Source organism: Plecotus auritus, assembly GCF_963455305.1.
Source record: "Plecotus auritus genome assembly, chromosome: 5".
Classification (NCBI taxonomy): domain Eukaryota; kingdom Metazoa; phylum Chordata; class Mammalia; order Chiroptera; family Vespertilionidae; genus Plecotus; species Plecotus auritus.
This window is the reverse complement of record NC_137776.1, coordinates 61,093,952-61,106,658: the sequence shown is the minus strand read 5'-3', so window position 1 is coordinate 61,106,658 and position 12,707 is coordinate 61,093,952. Positions and strand designations below refer to the sequence as shown.

General features: G+C 40.1%; 1 protein-coding gene across 1 annotated transcript in view; it reads left to right on the top strand.

Annotated features, from left to right (window-relative positions):
• The window catches only part of GALNT5 (polypeptide N-acetylgalactosaminyltransferase 5), a gene marked incomplete at both ends in the record, with an annotated part of 46,031 nt that overhangs the window by 22,483 nt on the left and 10,841 nt on the right, over positions 1–12,707 (top strand). Inside the window, 4 exons of the mRNA XM_080669338.1 lie at positions 3,971–4,106; positions 4,679–4,798; positions 6,584–6,701; positions 7,658–7,981. Coding sequence (XP_080525464.1) covers positions 3,971–4,106; positions 4,679–4,798; positions 6,584–6,701; positions 7,658–7,981 — 698 coding nt within the window. The remainder of the gene's footprint in view (positions 1–3,970; positions 4,107–4,678; positions 4,799–6,583; positions 6,702–7,657; positions 7,982–12,707) is intronic.

Genomic DNA, 12,707 nt, shown 5'->3' with positions numbered 1-12,707 from the left:
ACATCACACCAAAATTGGCATTGCAGTGACAACTAAGATTCTCAATAATGAAGTGCATTTGGAAAAATTAAATGAACTTCCATGTTTGATTTTCTATGGAAAATAATTGTCCACAAATGATACAAGAATAGACTGGTCAAGAAATAGTCCAAGTAGGTAACTTTTGAGCTGAGATCTAGTTGAAGAACATTTCCAGGAAAATGGAACAAAAAGTATAAATATACTGATGCAGAAACAAACTCTGTATATTCAGGTTGAAGAAAGAAGTTTATTATGACTGATGAATACTAACTATGGAAAGAGAGGTAGGAGATTCATTTAGGAAGAAAGGCAACGGTAGGCATTTAAAAGTTTATGCATCATTTAAGGAGTGCAGGTTATATTCTTGGCATAATGTAATGCCAATAAAGACATTAATGAGGAGAGTAAAACTGTCTGATTTATATTTTAAAAGCTCACTGTGGTCACTTTGTAGAGAATTAATATTAGGGAGATGAGAGAGAAAGTAGGGAGACCAATTAGGTGGCTATTGTAGTTGTCTAGGCACCAGGTAGGTACCAAGACAGATGGAGGAAGCGGTCAGACTTAGAATGTATTGTGGACATGGAGTTTACAAGACTTGACATCAGATAAGATGTGAAGAAAGTAGTAACGAGAGGAGTCAAAAAAGTAACCTAGGATTGGAAAGAATTTGAACAACTCAGTGGGCAGAAGGATCATCGCCAGAGGAATAGATATGGGATTGCAAATGAGTTCTGATTTTGTTCATGTAAGTTGGAGATGAAAATTAGACATCCATGTAGATGCCTAAGAAAGCTGATGAATACAGAACCACAAACGTTCTGCTTGTAAAAAAAAAATTCCTCTGCCTGCCTAGAGTACAAAACATGCTGGTAAGGTTCTTCATAATAGTCTAAATTGTTAGACAACATGGGAAGCTGTCTTCAAATGGTGTGTTATGAACTTGATCAAAGCAGTTGCCTAATTGGCCCATTCAAGCACTTGTAATTACAACTGTGAACTAACTTCTTTGAATTTAATAAATCCAAATATAAAAATATAAATCTGTTTCTCAGTCATTCATTAGCACCCTTGAGTACATTAGCTCAGTTTTATTTTAGTAACCTTTAAGCTATTATATTATAAGATAAATTTTTACATCACAACCCAGTATCATTTCTGAAATTCTGAGTCTTCTACAAAATAATAAGGGCACCGCAGTGACTCTGATCTCTAGCCATGTCCACTACACATTCAGGCTCCAGGGCTCGATTGGTTCTTCATCTGAATCTGATTCAGGCAAAAAGATAATCTCCAATCAGTTGTTTACTAGGAATGAGGAGGTAGAGAGGCCACGTAGGATTTCAAAATGTGAAGGGAAGGCCATGGTCAATGAATCTCTAGGGAAAGGCTCCCATATGAAAGCAACAGAAGTAAGAAGGGATGTGGTAGTTGAGGTACAAGGTAATAAACCAACCAGCTGGCCCAGTGACTTCTTGCCCTGCCAAGAGGAGCCTGTTGTCAGGCAGATTCAGTAGAGAGTCAGAGTAGAGATCAGACTTTCATTTCCTTCATGGCCTTTAACAAAATACTTGACATTGCTCTTTGCATTCCAAAGAATCAGTTGGCTAACTTTAAGAAGTGGCATCTAACTCCTGGCCAACTCTGAGGTCTCCTAAAGAGCAACAGCCCTGTAAATTTCTACCACTAGTTTCTGCTGAAGTGAAAACAGGTGGTTTTCTGAGCATCACTTATAAATCATTATGCAAAATTAAGTGGTGAGCCAGGTCCACATTCCTCAAGGAACCCTAAACACAACATTCCAGCACTACTGTGTGCTGGCAGTGATCTCTCAAGCTGGTTGGCTAAATATAAGTGGGAGTCGTGCTCAAAAAGGAGCCAAAAATCTTTGGCACATTGAGTGGCTCTGGGGTGGCCAAAAAAATAAATAATAAGTTACAATGAAACCCATATACAAACACTCCAGCATTACTGGAACTTACTCCTAGAAAACAAACAAATAAACAAAAAACCCTGCCAGGTGGCTGTCCGGATTGAGTTAATTATTCTGAGCTGTAACTTAAACACTCATTGTTTATGGAAAAAAATATAAACAATACTCACCACTTATTAAGCATTTAGGTATTAAGTAGGAATTGAAGACAAGTTTGGGGACCCATTCTGCTGCCACTGGGGCCTGAAGAAGATGATCAATCCCTTTTGACCCTTTAAGCCTACTGTGGGGATAGGAATAGGGTCTAGCAGAAACTGCTATTTAAACTCTGGGTCTGAATGGACAGAAGTGGAGTGGGATCTGCTAAGGTTCTTTGTTCCTCAGTTTTCTTATCTCTTAAATGGGAATAAATTTAGATCTATACTTCAGGTTTATTGTAAGGATTAAATAATACAACCATGTATAATGCTTACAACAATGTCTAGCATAGAGCAAGCACTTAATAGGAGATAAATGATGTTATTAAAGGTTTGTCAAGAGCAGAGGAGAGCAGCCAGGTGTCAGAGTGATCAATTAACACAATGAGCCCAAATGAAAGTACAGTCACTGCTTTCATCACTTACTGCCATAGTGTAAGTAAAGAAGCTAAACAAGAAGAAAGTCCTGGCTCCCCCAATGCTGATTTTTTCCCCATGGAATGGGGCTGGGCTGGTGAACGAGAGCAGATATGAATCTTGCTGTGAAAGGAATCCAGAAAAAAAGGTTGAGAGAGAAGGAGAAGGGCTAGGAGTGGAAAAGTACTGACTACTGTGCCAGGCCAGCACGCTTCAGTGTTTGAGGTTCAACCTATGAGCCAGGAGGTTATGGTTCCATTCCTGGTCAAGACACATGCCCAATGTGGGGCATGCAGGAGGCAGCCTATCAATGATTCTCTCTCATCATTGATGTTTCTATCTCTCTCTCCCTCTCCCATCCTCTCTGAAATCACTAAAAATATATATTTTTATATAAGAAAAGTACTTAGTCAGAGTGTACAAGAATGTTTTCAAGATCCACCCACCTCCCATAAGATGAGGCAGAGATATTGGCCTTAGAGAGAGGCCTCCAAATGGAAAAACCTGGGCTAGGAACACAGATATCCATAAAAGCGTGTCCAGATGAGAGGGAGGGAAGGCCTGCATCCTGGACTGCACCTCCCTCCAGTGCACCAGTTGTGCACCAAATCTTCGAGGGGAGGGTGGCTTCCTTCATGAAGCCTGCGGGGTAAAGCCTTTATAATTGCCTATGGTAGAGCCTGAAAGATTCCACATAAGATTTTGGCCAAGCCAGATTCCTCTGAGTATTATTAATCTCTCTCTCTCTCTCTCTCTCTCTCTCTCTCTCTCTCTCTCTCTCTCACACACACACACACACACACACACACACGCACACTGTTTGGAACAATGTAGACACTGCTGAGATTTTCACATAATGAATTATAATGTAAATGTGTTTTCCGATGGTCTTAGGCGCTACGGCAGCGGTTCTCAACCTGTGGGTCGTGACCCACAGGTTGAGAACTGCTAGCAGGGTCGCCTAAGACCATTGGAAAACACAGATATTTACATTATGATTCATAACAGTAGCAAAATTACAGTTATGAAGTAGCAACGAAAATAATTTTATGGTTGGGGGTCACCACAACATGAGGAACTGTATTAAAGGGTCACAGCATTAGAAAGGTTGAGAACTACTGCCTTAGAAGGACACAAGCAACCACCTCTAATGCTAAGTATTCCCTTCAGAATCTTGGCTACCCATTCTATGTGGCTTATCAATTTTTTTGCAGATATAAACGGCACTTGCAACATGCAACTGCTAGAAACAAAATTTCTTTTATTTCATTGTAAAACAAAATGATAGGGAAAAGGAATTCAATGAGAAAAGAAAACTTCTGCCTTTACAACCACACTTCTGGAACAATATCTAAGACCTTATATCACATTTTCAAATGGATTTTTTTTTCTGGCTCTTTAGGTGATGTGTTGACATTCTTAGATTCTCACGTGGAATGTAACATTGGTTGGTTGGAACCTCTTCTGGAAAGAGTTTATTTAAGTAGAAAAAAAGTAGCCTGTCCAGTAATTGAAGTCATCAATGATAAAGATATGAGGTAATATTGTCATATTCCACAAGATGCTTCTAAGTGAGTCTTTAACCAGCAGCAACAGAAAGTACTAATCACACTGGTCATGGGTGCATTTTTGCAAATCTAAGAAATACACAGTTTATCCATTTAAATAAATGGAAATACATGACAGATATCTTGGGATCAGAACAGGCGAATCTATTTGATCATCACAAATTCTTAACCCTTAACACAATTATCCAGTTCTTTTCTCTTTGTATTCAACTGAACCAAAAATACGTATTTTCCTTAAGATTAGTTCTTATTTTTGTGGTAAATATATATATATATGCTTGTAAGTTGGTTTTTCCCCCTCAAAAATGGCCAGAATATTATTTTTTGTTTAAGTATAAGTTAAAAATAAGCAATTCAGCCAATTGGTCACTAATGCAAATTGTACTTATAAATTTTCTAGTAATGTCCTTTAAAAGTTTGTAATGATCTAAAGTCATCTGCATAAGCACTGGTTTTATTCATTAAACAAGACATGGCGTTGGGTCAGTTAAGTATACATATGTATGATCTCAGGTAGCACTTTTGGTTTTTCCCTGAACTAGTTACATGACAGTGGACAACTTTCAAAGAGGCATCTTTGTGTGGCCCATGAACTTTGGTTGGAGAACAATTCCTCCAGACGTTGTTGCAAAAAACAAAATTAAAGAAACTGATGTAATAAGGTAAGTGTGTGAAATTTAATTTTAGGAAACAGTCATGTGTTTTTTAAACCCTAGTATGTTTTTTATTCATTTTTGTTTGTTTTTAGAGAGAGGGAGGAAAGGAGAGGGAGAGACACACACATTAATGAGAGAGAATCATTGATCAGCTGCCTCCTGCATGCCCCCTACTGGGGATCAAGCCCACAGCCAGGGCATGTGCCCTGACTGGGAATTGAACCGTGACCTCCTAGCTCATGAGATGATGCTCAACCAACTGAGACACACTAGCCAGGGCTCATGAGTCATTTTATAAAGGCATAGGAAGCAATTTCACAAAGCAAGTATATCCTGTCATTCAATAGGATATCAAGAATTATAGTTATAGCCAATAGTCCAAAAGTAAACAAAATTTTCCTGAAAAAATAGTTTCCCACTACCAAAGCTCATTTTTCAAATGGTCCACTGCACCCTAGTCAGCCCTGAATGCAGAGGAATTCACTAACACAATTTCTCTTCTCTGGGATTTACAACTCAAGAAACATTAAGCTAGTTGAATATATAAACACACATAATATTGAAGTCAATATGAGTGAAAATTAAGAGAGTAAATAATAGTAATAGAAGTATCATTATAATAATAATAGCTACTGTTAGGGTTTTGTTTTCGAATCTAGTCTTACCCTTCATGGGAGAGCCCCCAATATCTATGAATGAATTAATAAATAGATGCAGAAGATGGGTATGAATTAAAATTGGAGCTTTATTGCTGGAGAAGCTGGTTTGAAGAACACAATTTATACCAGAAGTCAAAGTGGAGGCTTCCTAACACTTGCCCCAGAGTCCAGCCTTGCAGGACAAGCAGGCAGCCAGCCCCAGGCTGTGCAGTGGGAGCCCTGAGCTTTCCCTGTCGGAGAGAGTTCTTATGTAGACTCAAGCCAGCAAGTTCCAAGAGAGAGCCCAAGCCCAGACTATGTGTTGCAACATGCTTTCCCTGAACGTAACCCTCAATAAAGCATACTCATCCCTTGCCGGGTATGCTGCTTCAGGATTGATGCTCCTAGCCAGTGAAGTAGGAGTACTGTTATTTATCAAGCGCTCTGCTTTTAACCCACTCTATAACCCTAGGAGGGAGGGGGCAGTATTCCCATTATAGAGATGAGAAAATTGAGACTTAAAAGAGTGAAGTAGCCCTAGCTGGTTTGGCTCAGTGGACAGAGCATTGGCCTGCAGACTGAAGGGTCCCAAGTTCAATTCCGGTCAAGGGCACATGCCCGGGTTACCAGCTCAATCCTCAGTAGGGGGCATGCAGGAGGCAGCTGATTGGTGATTCCCTCTCCCTTTCTCTCTGAAATCAATAAAAATATATTCATAAAAAATAGTGAAGTAATTTTCCCAGGGATACATAGATAGTAAAAGGAGAAATTGAGATTGAAACCCAGATCTGCCTGAACCTAACACTCTTGCTCTGATCCTGCACCTAAAGAACCTCTTTGCCTTTATTAGACTCTCATGTTGAGGATCAATGGAGTAGTCAAGTTCAGATTAAACTCAACATAATATTAGGAAGAGAATGTATAGTCTGGAAAGAACATTTGGGATACAGGTCATCCTAGTTCCAGCTCCCACCTTTACTCTGTCACTATGAACCAGGGAAGTTGCCACTTCAGTGCTGTTTGTGACTCTATTCCAAGACTTCCCCACACTTGGCAGCTATTCTGAAAAGCCTCCAAATCCATCACAAGCTATGATAACAACTGAGCTCCCATGATATGCAAGTGTAAAAAAAACAACCTTTTCTCATTGTAGGTGCCCTGTCATGGCAGGTGGATTGTTCTCTATTGATAAAAATTACTTTTTTGAACTTGGAACATATGACCCTGGGCTTGATGTTTGGGGTGGAGAAAATATGGAGCTGTCATTCAAGGTATTACTAGTGTTTCTCAAATTCTATTTACAATGAAGAGCTTATAGTTTTAAATGATTTCATTGTACTAATACAATCAGATATGTGACTGCCTCAGGGTGGAGTGTGGGGAGGAGGGGGAATTTCACAGAAATTTTAGGGCTTCTGGATTAATGTTTTCATATCCAAGATTGAATTTGGAAGAATCAATAGCACCCATGAAATTTATTAGAGCTCCCTAATATGGGGGAAATAATTGTCTGTCATCTCGTGTAAACACTGTAGGATTCATACTTAATATAAAATAACTCTCTTGGAACATTTTTCTAATATATTGGAAGTAATGAAATCATTTAGTTATGGGTCATTGTGGAGAACACACATGACAGGAAGTGACCATAGGGCAGGCTGCGGACAGGCCATAGTGCAGCAACTTGGGACGTATCAGAGGACTCTGGGTATTTATAAAGTCATGGATTAATATCTGAAGCTGTGGCAGCAGCCATAGAGGAGAGCATCCAAAAAGCAATGGCTCTCCTATGCAGTGGGGTGATATGTAGTAAAAGTGGTATTATTTGAGCTCCTGATCAAGGAGAATGGTTTTCGAGTTGTGTGTTTGTGTGTGTGTGTTTTTTTTTAAGAAAATATATAGTCCTTTTCCTGATTCAACTAAAGCAGGAACTCATTTTACATAATGAGATTCTGTGAGGATTTCTTTGGGAAATAGAAATTTACATTGCAAAGGAAGGAAGGGGAAATATATATTTTACTAATTCTAAAATGGTCCATAGCAATATACAAAACTAAATAAACCTGTTGAGTTTAATTTTCTATTGAAGATTTTAGAAGTTGAGAGTACTACTTCAAACAGGGTGGGGAAGGGGAATGAATAGTCAGGTGGTTTCTTGCCATCGTTAATTGCCCATAATTTGTGGACAAGGATTTGATAATTGATGCTTATCATTAAACTGTTTCAGGTGTGGATGTGTGGTGGTGAAATTGAGATCATTCCCTGTTCCAGAGTGGGCCACATTTTCAGAAATGACAACCCATATTCTTTCCCCAAAGACCGAATGAAGACGGTGGAGCGGAATTTGGTGCGGGTAGCCGAGGTCTGGCTTGACGAGTACAAGGAGCTGTTCTATGGCCACGGGGATCACCTCATAGACCAAGGGCTAGATGTCGGAAACCTCACCCAACAACGGGAACTTCGAAAGAAACTAAAATGCAAAAGTTTCAAATGGTACTTGGAGAATGTATTTCCTGACTTGAAGGCTCCCATTGTGAGAGCTGGTGGTGTGGTAAGTTCAAGCAGCAATTTAAAATCTGACTCCATAAAAATAAAATGCCAATATACTTTTGAAAATATGGGGGAAAGAATGAATTAATTATTACATTATAAATAAATACCAAGTTTGAGTGCAGATGAGACAAAGCAAGGTTGAGGATGAAATAAAAGGTAAACTTGAAGAAGACTTCCAGGCAGCCGTGTTCACCGACTAATTCAGCAAATATCTATTACGTATCAATAAACCAGGCAATATTTTAAAACTGAATTATCAGGTGATAAATTAAGTAGACTTGACCTCTTCTTTGTGGAGCTTGGAGTTGAGAAGAGAAAAAAGATTATAAAAATAAGCAAGTAAAGAGTGAATAAATATAATAGCTCTCATTTGGGGGACATGCCAACAGTGAAGAATCCTTCTAAGTTAGAGTGGTCAACTGAGGAGATGTTGAAGGCTAGGTCTGAAAGACCAAGAGTCAGCCAAATGCTAAAGAGAGCCCCAAGCACAGGATACTCTTGTGTGTAAACTCTGAGACTGATGACCATCCGAGGTGTTCAAGAACTGGAAAGGAGATGAATGTTGTCAGGGTGTGAAGGAGGGAAGAATGGCACCAGGTGAAGTTGAAGAGGGAGGAAGGAGTCAGATCATGTAGGTCCTTGTAGGCAGAGTAAAGATCCTTCCTTCCTTCTTTCCTCTGTTACTTCTGAATGTAATGGTAAGTTATTGAGTAGGGTTAAACAATGGGATGGCATGATTTAGTTAGAATTTTATAGATTTCAAAAACATGTTAAAAATAACAAATTGTCAGACAACAGCAGAGAAAATTCCAAGGCACAAGGTAATGTACCAAAAGGAAAGTAGCCAAGCTAAATAAGTGGGATAGAGTACAAAGTGAAGGAAAAATCAAGGAAGAGGAGAAATTAGACAAAAGCCATTTCATCCTATTCTAGGAGTGAGGCTGGACTTGAAGAGGATGGCCAGACGTGAGGACATTTACCATAGGATGGGTTTGGAGATGGTTAGTCAAGCGTTGACCTGGAGCTCTTCCCTAGTTATGCATATTTTTAATTTCTTTTATTGTTCTATTTCTCATTTAAGGTTTACTGTCAGTGTTGTTTTATTTTCTTTGAGTTTTCTTTTTCTTCATGCCAGAGGTTCTCAGACTTGAACATCAATAAGCCTGCTTTTTTAAGCCAACTTTTTTCAGTTTGCATTTGAAAGGGGATTGTGCAAACCAGCCATTCTTTGGGAAGCAAATCTCCTGATTACAAGGACTTAGTAAAACTATTCTCCCTGGTGGTATAAGGATATCCTGGAAGACTGTGAAAGAGAGGAAAGTGGTCTGAAATTTTGTTCTGTTGTTATGAAATTCAACTGACAAATGGGTACACATGATCTGTTTCTATGTACCATAATGTATTATGAAATTGCCATCCTTATAGGTCAAAATAGAATCGTGCTGTTTCAGGTAGTGCAATCTGGTGTTTTATCATAGGCAACTCAGTAGGAAGAATACTATTCAAATGATATGTCTGTAAAATAAATTTATATTTTTAAATTCTATCTTTTGAGCAGGAAAAGAAAAGAAATTTTCACCATAGTAATTTTTTCCTGTCCTAACCACACAAAATCTCAGCAAGAGCATTACTGAGCTTTAACCACCAGAGGGAACTAAAAAACTGTCTTTTGCCTCCTCTGTGCAGCTAACTTGTTTGCATTCCCATAAAATTTTTGAAGAGTTCTCCTAATGAAACAGCCTTTGATGCCTGAGTTATTATATATCAAAATGCAAAAATATATATTTTTAATGATTTTTTTTTGGTATAGCAAAGGTGGAGAATTATTGAAGAACAAGTACAGACTCCCACATGGGGAGAGGGAAAGAGTCCCACAGAACTGACTCCCATGTAGGGACGGGGAGGAGTCCCCTTTTTAAGAATTTTAACAAATTATTTTTCTCACTATGTGTTGCCTTCCTTAGACAAATTTTTTTCCATTTTTTTAAATAAATCTTTATTCAGATTATTACAATTGTTTCTCCTTTTTCCCCCCATAGCTCCCCTCCACCCGGTTTCCACCCCACCTTCTGCCTTTACCTCCCCCTCACTGTCCTCATCCATAGGTGTATGATTTTTGTCCAGTCTCTTCCTGAAACCCGCCCCCCCATATCCCTTTCCCCCTGAGAATTATCAGTCCGCTCCCTTTCTATGCCCCTGATTCTATTATATTCACCAGATTATTCTGTTTCTCAGGTTTTTAATTCACTTGATTTTTAGGTTCACTTGTTGATAGATATGTATTTGTTGTTCATAATTTTTATCTTTACTTTTTTCTTCTTCCTCTTCTTTAAGAATACCTTTCAGCATTTCATATAATACTGGTTTGGTGGTGATGAACTCCTTTAGCTTTTTCTTATCTGTGAAGCTCTTTATCTGACCTTCAATTCTGAATGATAGCTTTGCTGGGTAGAGTAATCTTGGTTGTAGGTTCTTGCTATTCATCACTTTGAAAATTTCTTGCCACTCCCGTCTGCCCTACATAGTTTCTGTTGAGAAATTAGCTGACAGTCGTATGGGTGCTCCCTTGTAGGTAATTAACTGTTTTTCTCTTGCTGCTTTTAATATTCTTTGTCTTTTGCTCTTGGCATTTTAATTATGATGTGTCTTGGTGTGGTCCTCTTTGGATTCCTTTTGTTTGGGGTTCTGTGCGCTTCCTGGACTTGTAAGTCTATTTCTTTCACCAGGTGGGGGAAGTTTTCGGTCATGATTTCTTCAAATAGGTTTTCAGTATCTTGCTCTCTCTCTTCTTCTGGAACCCCCATAATTCTGATGTTGGTACGCCCAGAGGCTTCTTACACTATCTTCAACTTTTTGGATTTTTTTTGCTTTTTGCTTTTTCGGTTGAGTGTTTTTTGCTTCTTTGTATTTCAATTCTTTGACTTGATTCCTGTGTTCCTCTAGTCTGTTGTTGGGTCTCTGTATAATATTTTTTATTTCAGTCAGTGTATGTTTAATTTCTAGTTGGTCCTTTTTCATATCTTTGAGGGTCTCGTTATATTTATTGGCCTTTTCTAGGATATTCTTGAAAAGCCTTATAACCGTGGTTTTGAATTCTATATCCAGTCATTTGTTTTCCTCCATTTCTTTCGTTTGTGATCTGTGTCTTTGACGCCGCATTTTCACTGCTTCCCTGAGTTGGTAGGGTAGATTTGTGTGCTAGGTTTCCTATATGGCCCAGTGGGTCGGCCTCCCCAGTTAACCTGAGGTGGACACTCTTGGTGCACCCCTTTGTGGACTGTGTGTACAGCCTTGTTGTAGTTAAGTCTTGATTGTTGTTGGTATCACTGGGAGGAATTGACCTCCAGGCCAGTTGGCTATAAGGATCAGCTGTGTCTACACTGGGAGAAGTTTGGTGCTGGAGACAGCCTTATAGGATTAGACTTGCCAAATTGCAATAGCCTCTGTGCTCAGCTTGGATGGGGTGGAGTCTGAGGGCGGAGCAGACAGCCTTGGCTTCCAGTCAGCCTTGCCCTTGAGCGCGCGCACCTCCAGACCTCTGCCTTCCCCGGCTCCCAAGTCTCCGCCCGAGAGTCCAGATTCCCCCCACAAGAGCATGGGTCCCCAGGGGCTCGCCTGGAACTGGGGTTCAGTGCAGTCAGAACTGGGGCTCAGTGCAGTCAGGAGCTTCTGACTCCTTTCCACTAGGGAAAGCCTTTGTGTGCACTGGCATGCACGCGCCTCTAGACCTCTGCCTTCCCCGGCTCCCGAGTCTCCGCCCGAGAGTCTAGATTCCCCCCGTAAGAGTGTGGGTCCCCAGGGGCTCACCTGGAACTGGGGTTCAGTGCAGTCAGGAGTTTCCGACTCCCTTCTGCTAGGGAAAGCCTGTGGCAACCTCTGCAGCTTTTGTGCACACTGGCGTGCGCCTCCAGATGCCTGCCCGCCGGGGCTCCCCTGTGTCTCCCCCGGGTCTCCGAGTCTCCGGGTGTCTTTCTCTCTACCTGACAGTCCAGACTCCCCCTGTATGAGCTTGGGTCCACAGGGTTTCGCCCAGGACTGGGGTTCAGTGCAGTCAGAACTGGGGTTCAGTGCAGTTGGGGGCTTCCTTCCCCCTTCCGCCAGAGAAAGTCAGACAGGCTCTCAGCTGCCCTTCCTCTCTGCTCGCACAAAGACCCTTTGCCGTACCTCCAATTCTCTGTGAGCTTTTCTCCTTCCTTCTAGTTGTAGAATTTTCACTCAGCCAGCTTTCCTGTGGTTCTGGATGGTGTCCGTTCTATCTTTTAGTTGTAGTTTTGAAATTGTTGTGCGAGGCAGCAGTTTAGGTGCTTACCTATGCCACCATCTTGGTTTCTCCTCCTTAGAAAAATTTTAATAAAGATGTCATTTGCTTTCTTCTGAAGCAACCAGTAGGGAGCATTATTATTATTAAAAAGAAAAAAATTAGGACCTTTCTTCAGGCAATGCAGAGTGAGATGAACTAGAACGTTATTTTGGATAGACAATCTTGAAAAGTTCCATGAAAATGAGATGGAACAACCTATACACTTAGGAATTCAAATCCAGTGAAGTTTTTTTTTCTTTGTTTGTTTGTGGTGGGGGGGGTGTTCTGTTTGTGTTTTTAGTGAGAACAAGTCATTTCTTAGTGAACCAAAAATATTTGGAAGAAATAAGATAACTTCACAAATAATGTGTATTTATATTGGATAAAATTCGTAGAAACAGGCCTATAGCCTAACGTTTAACAA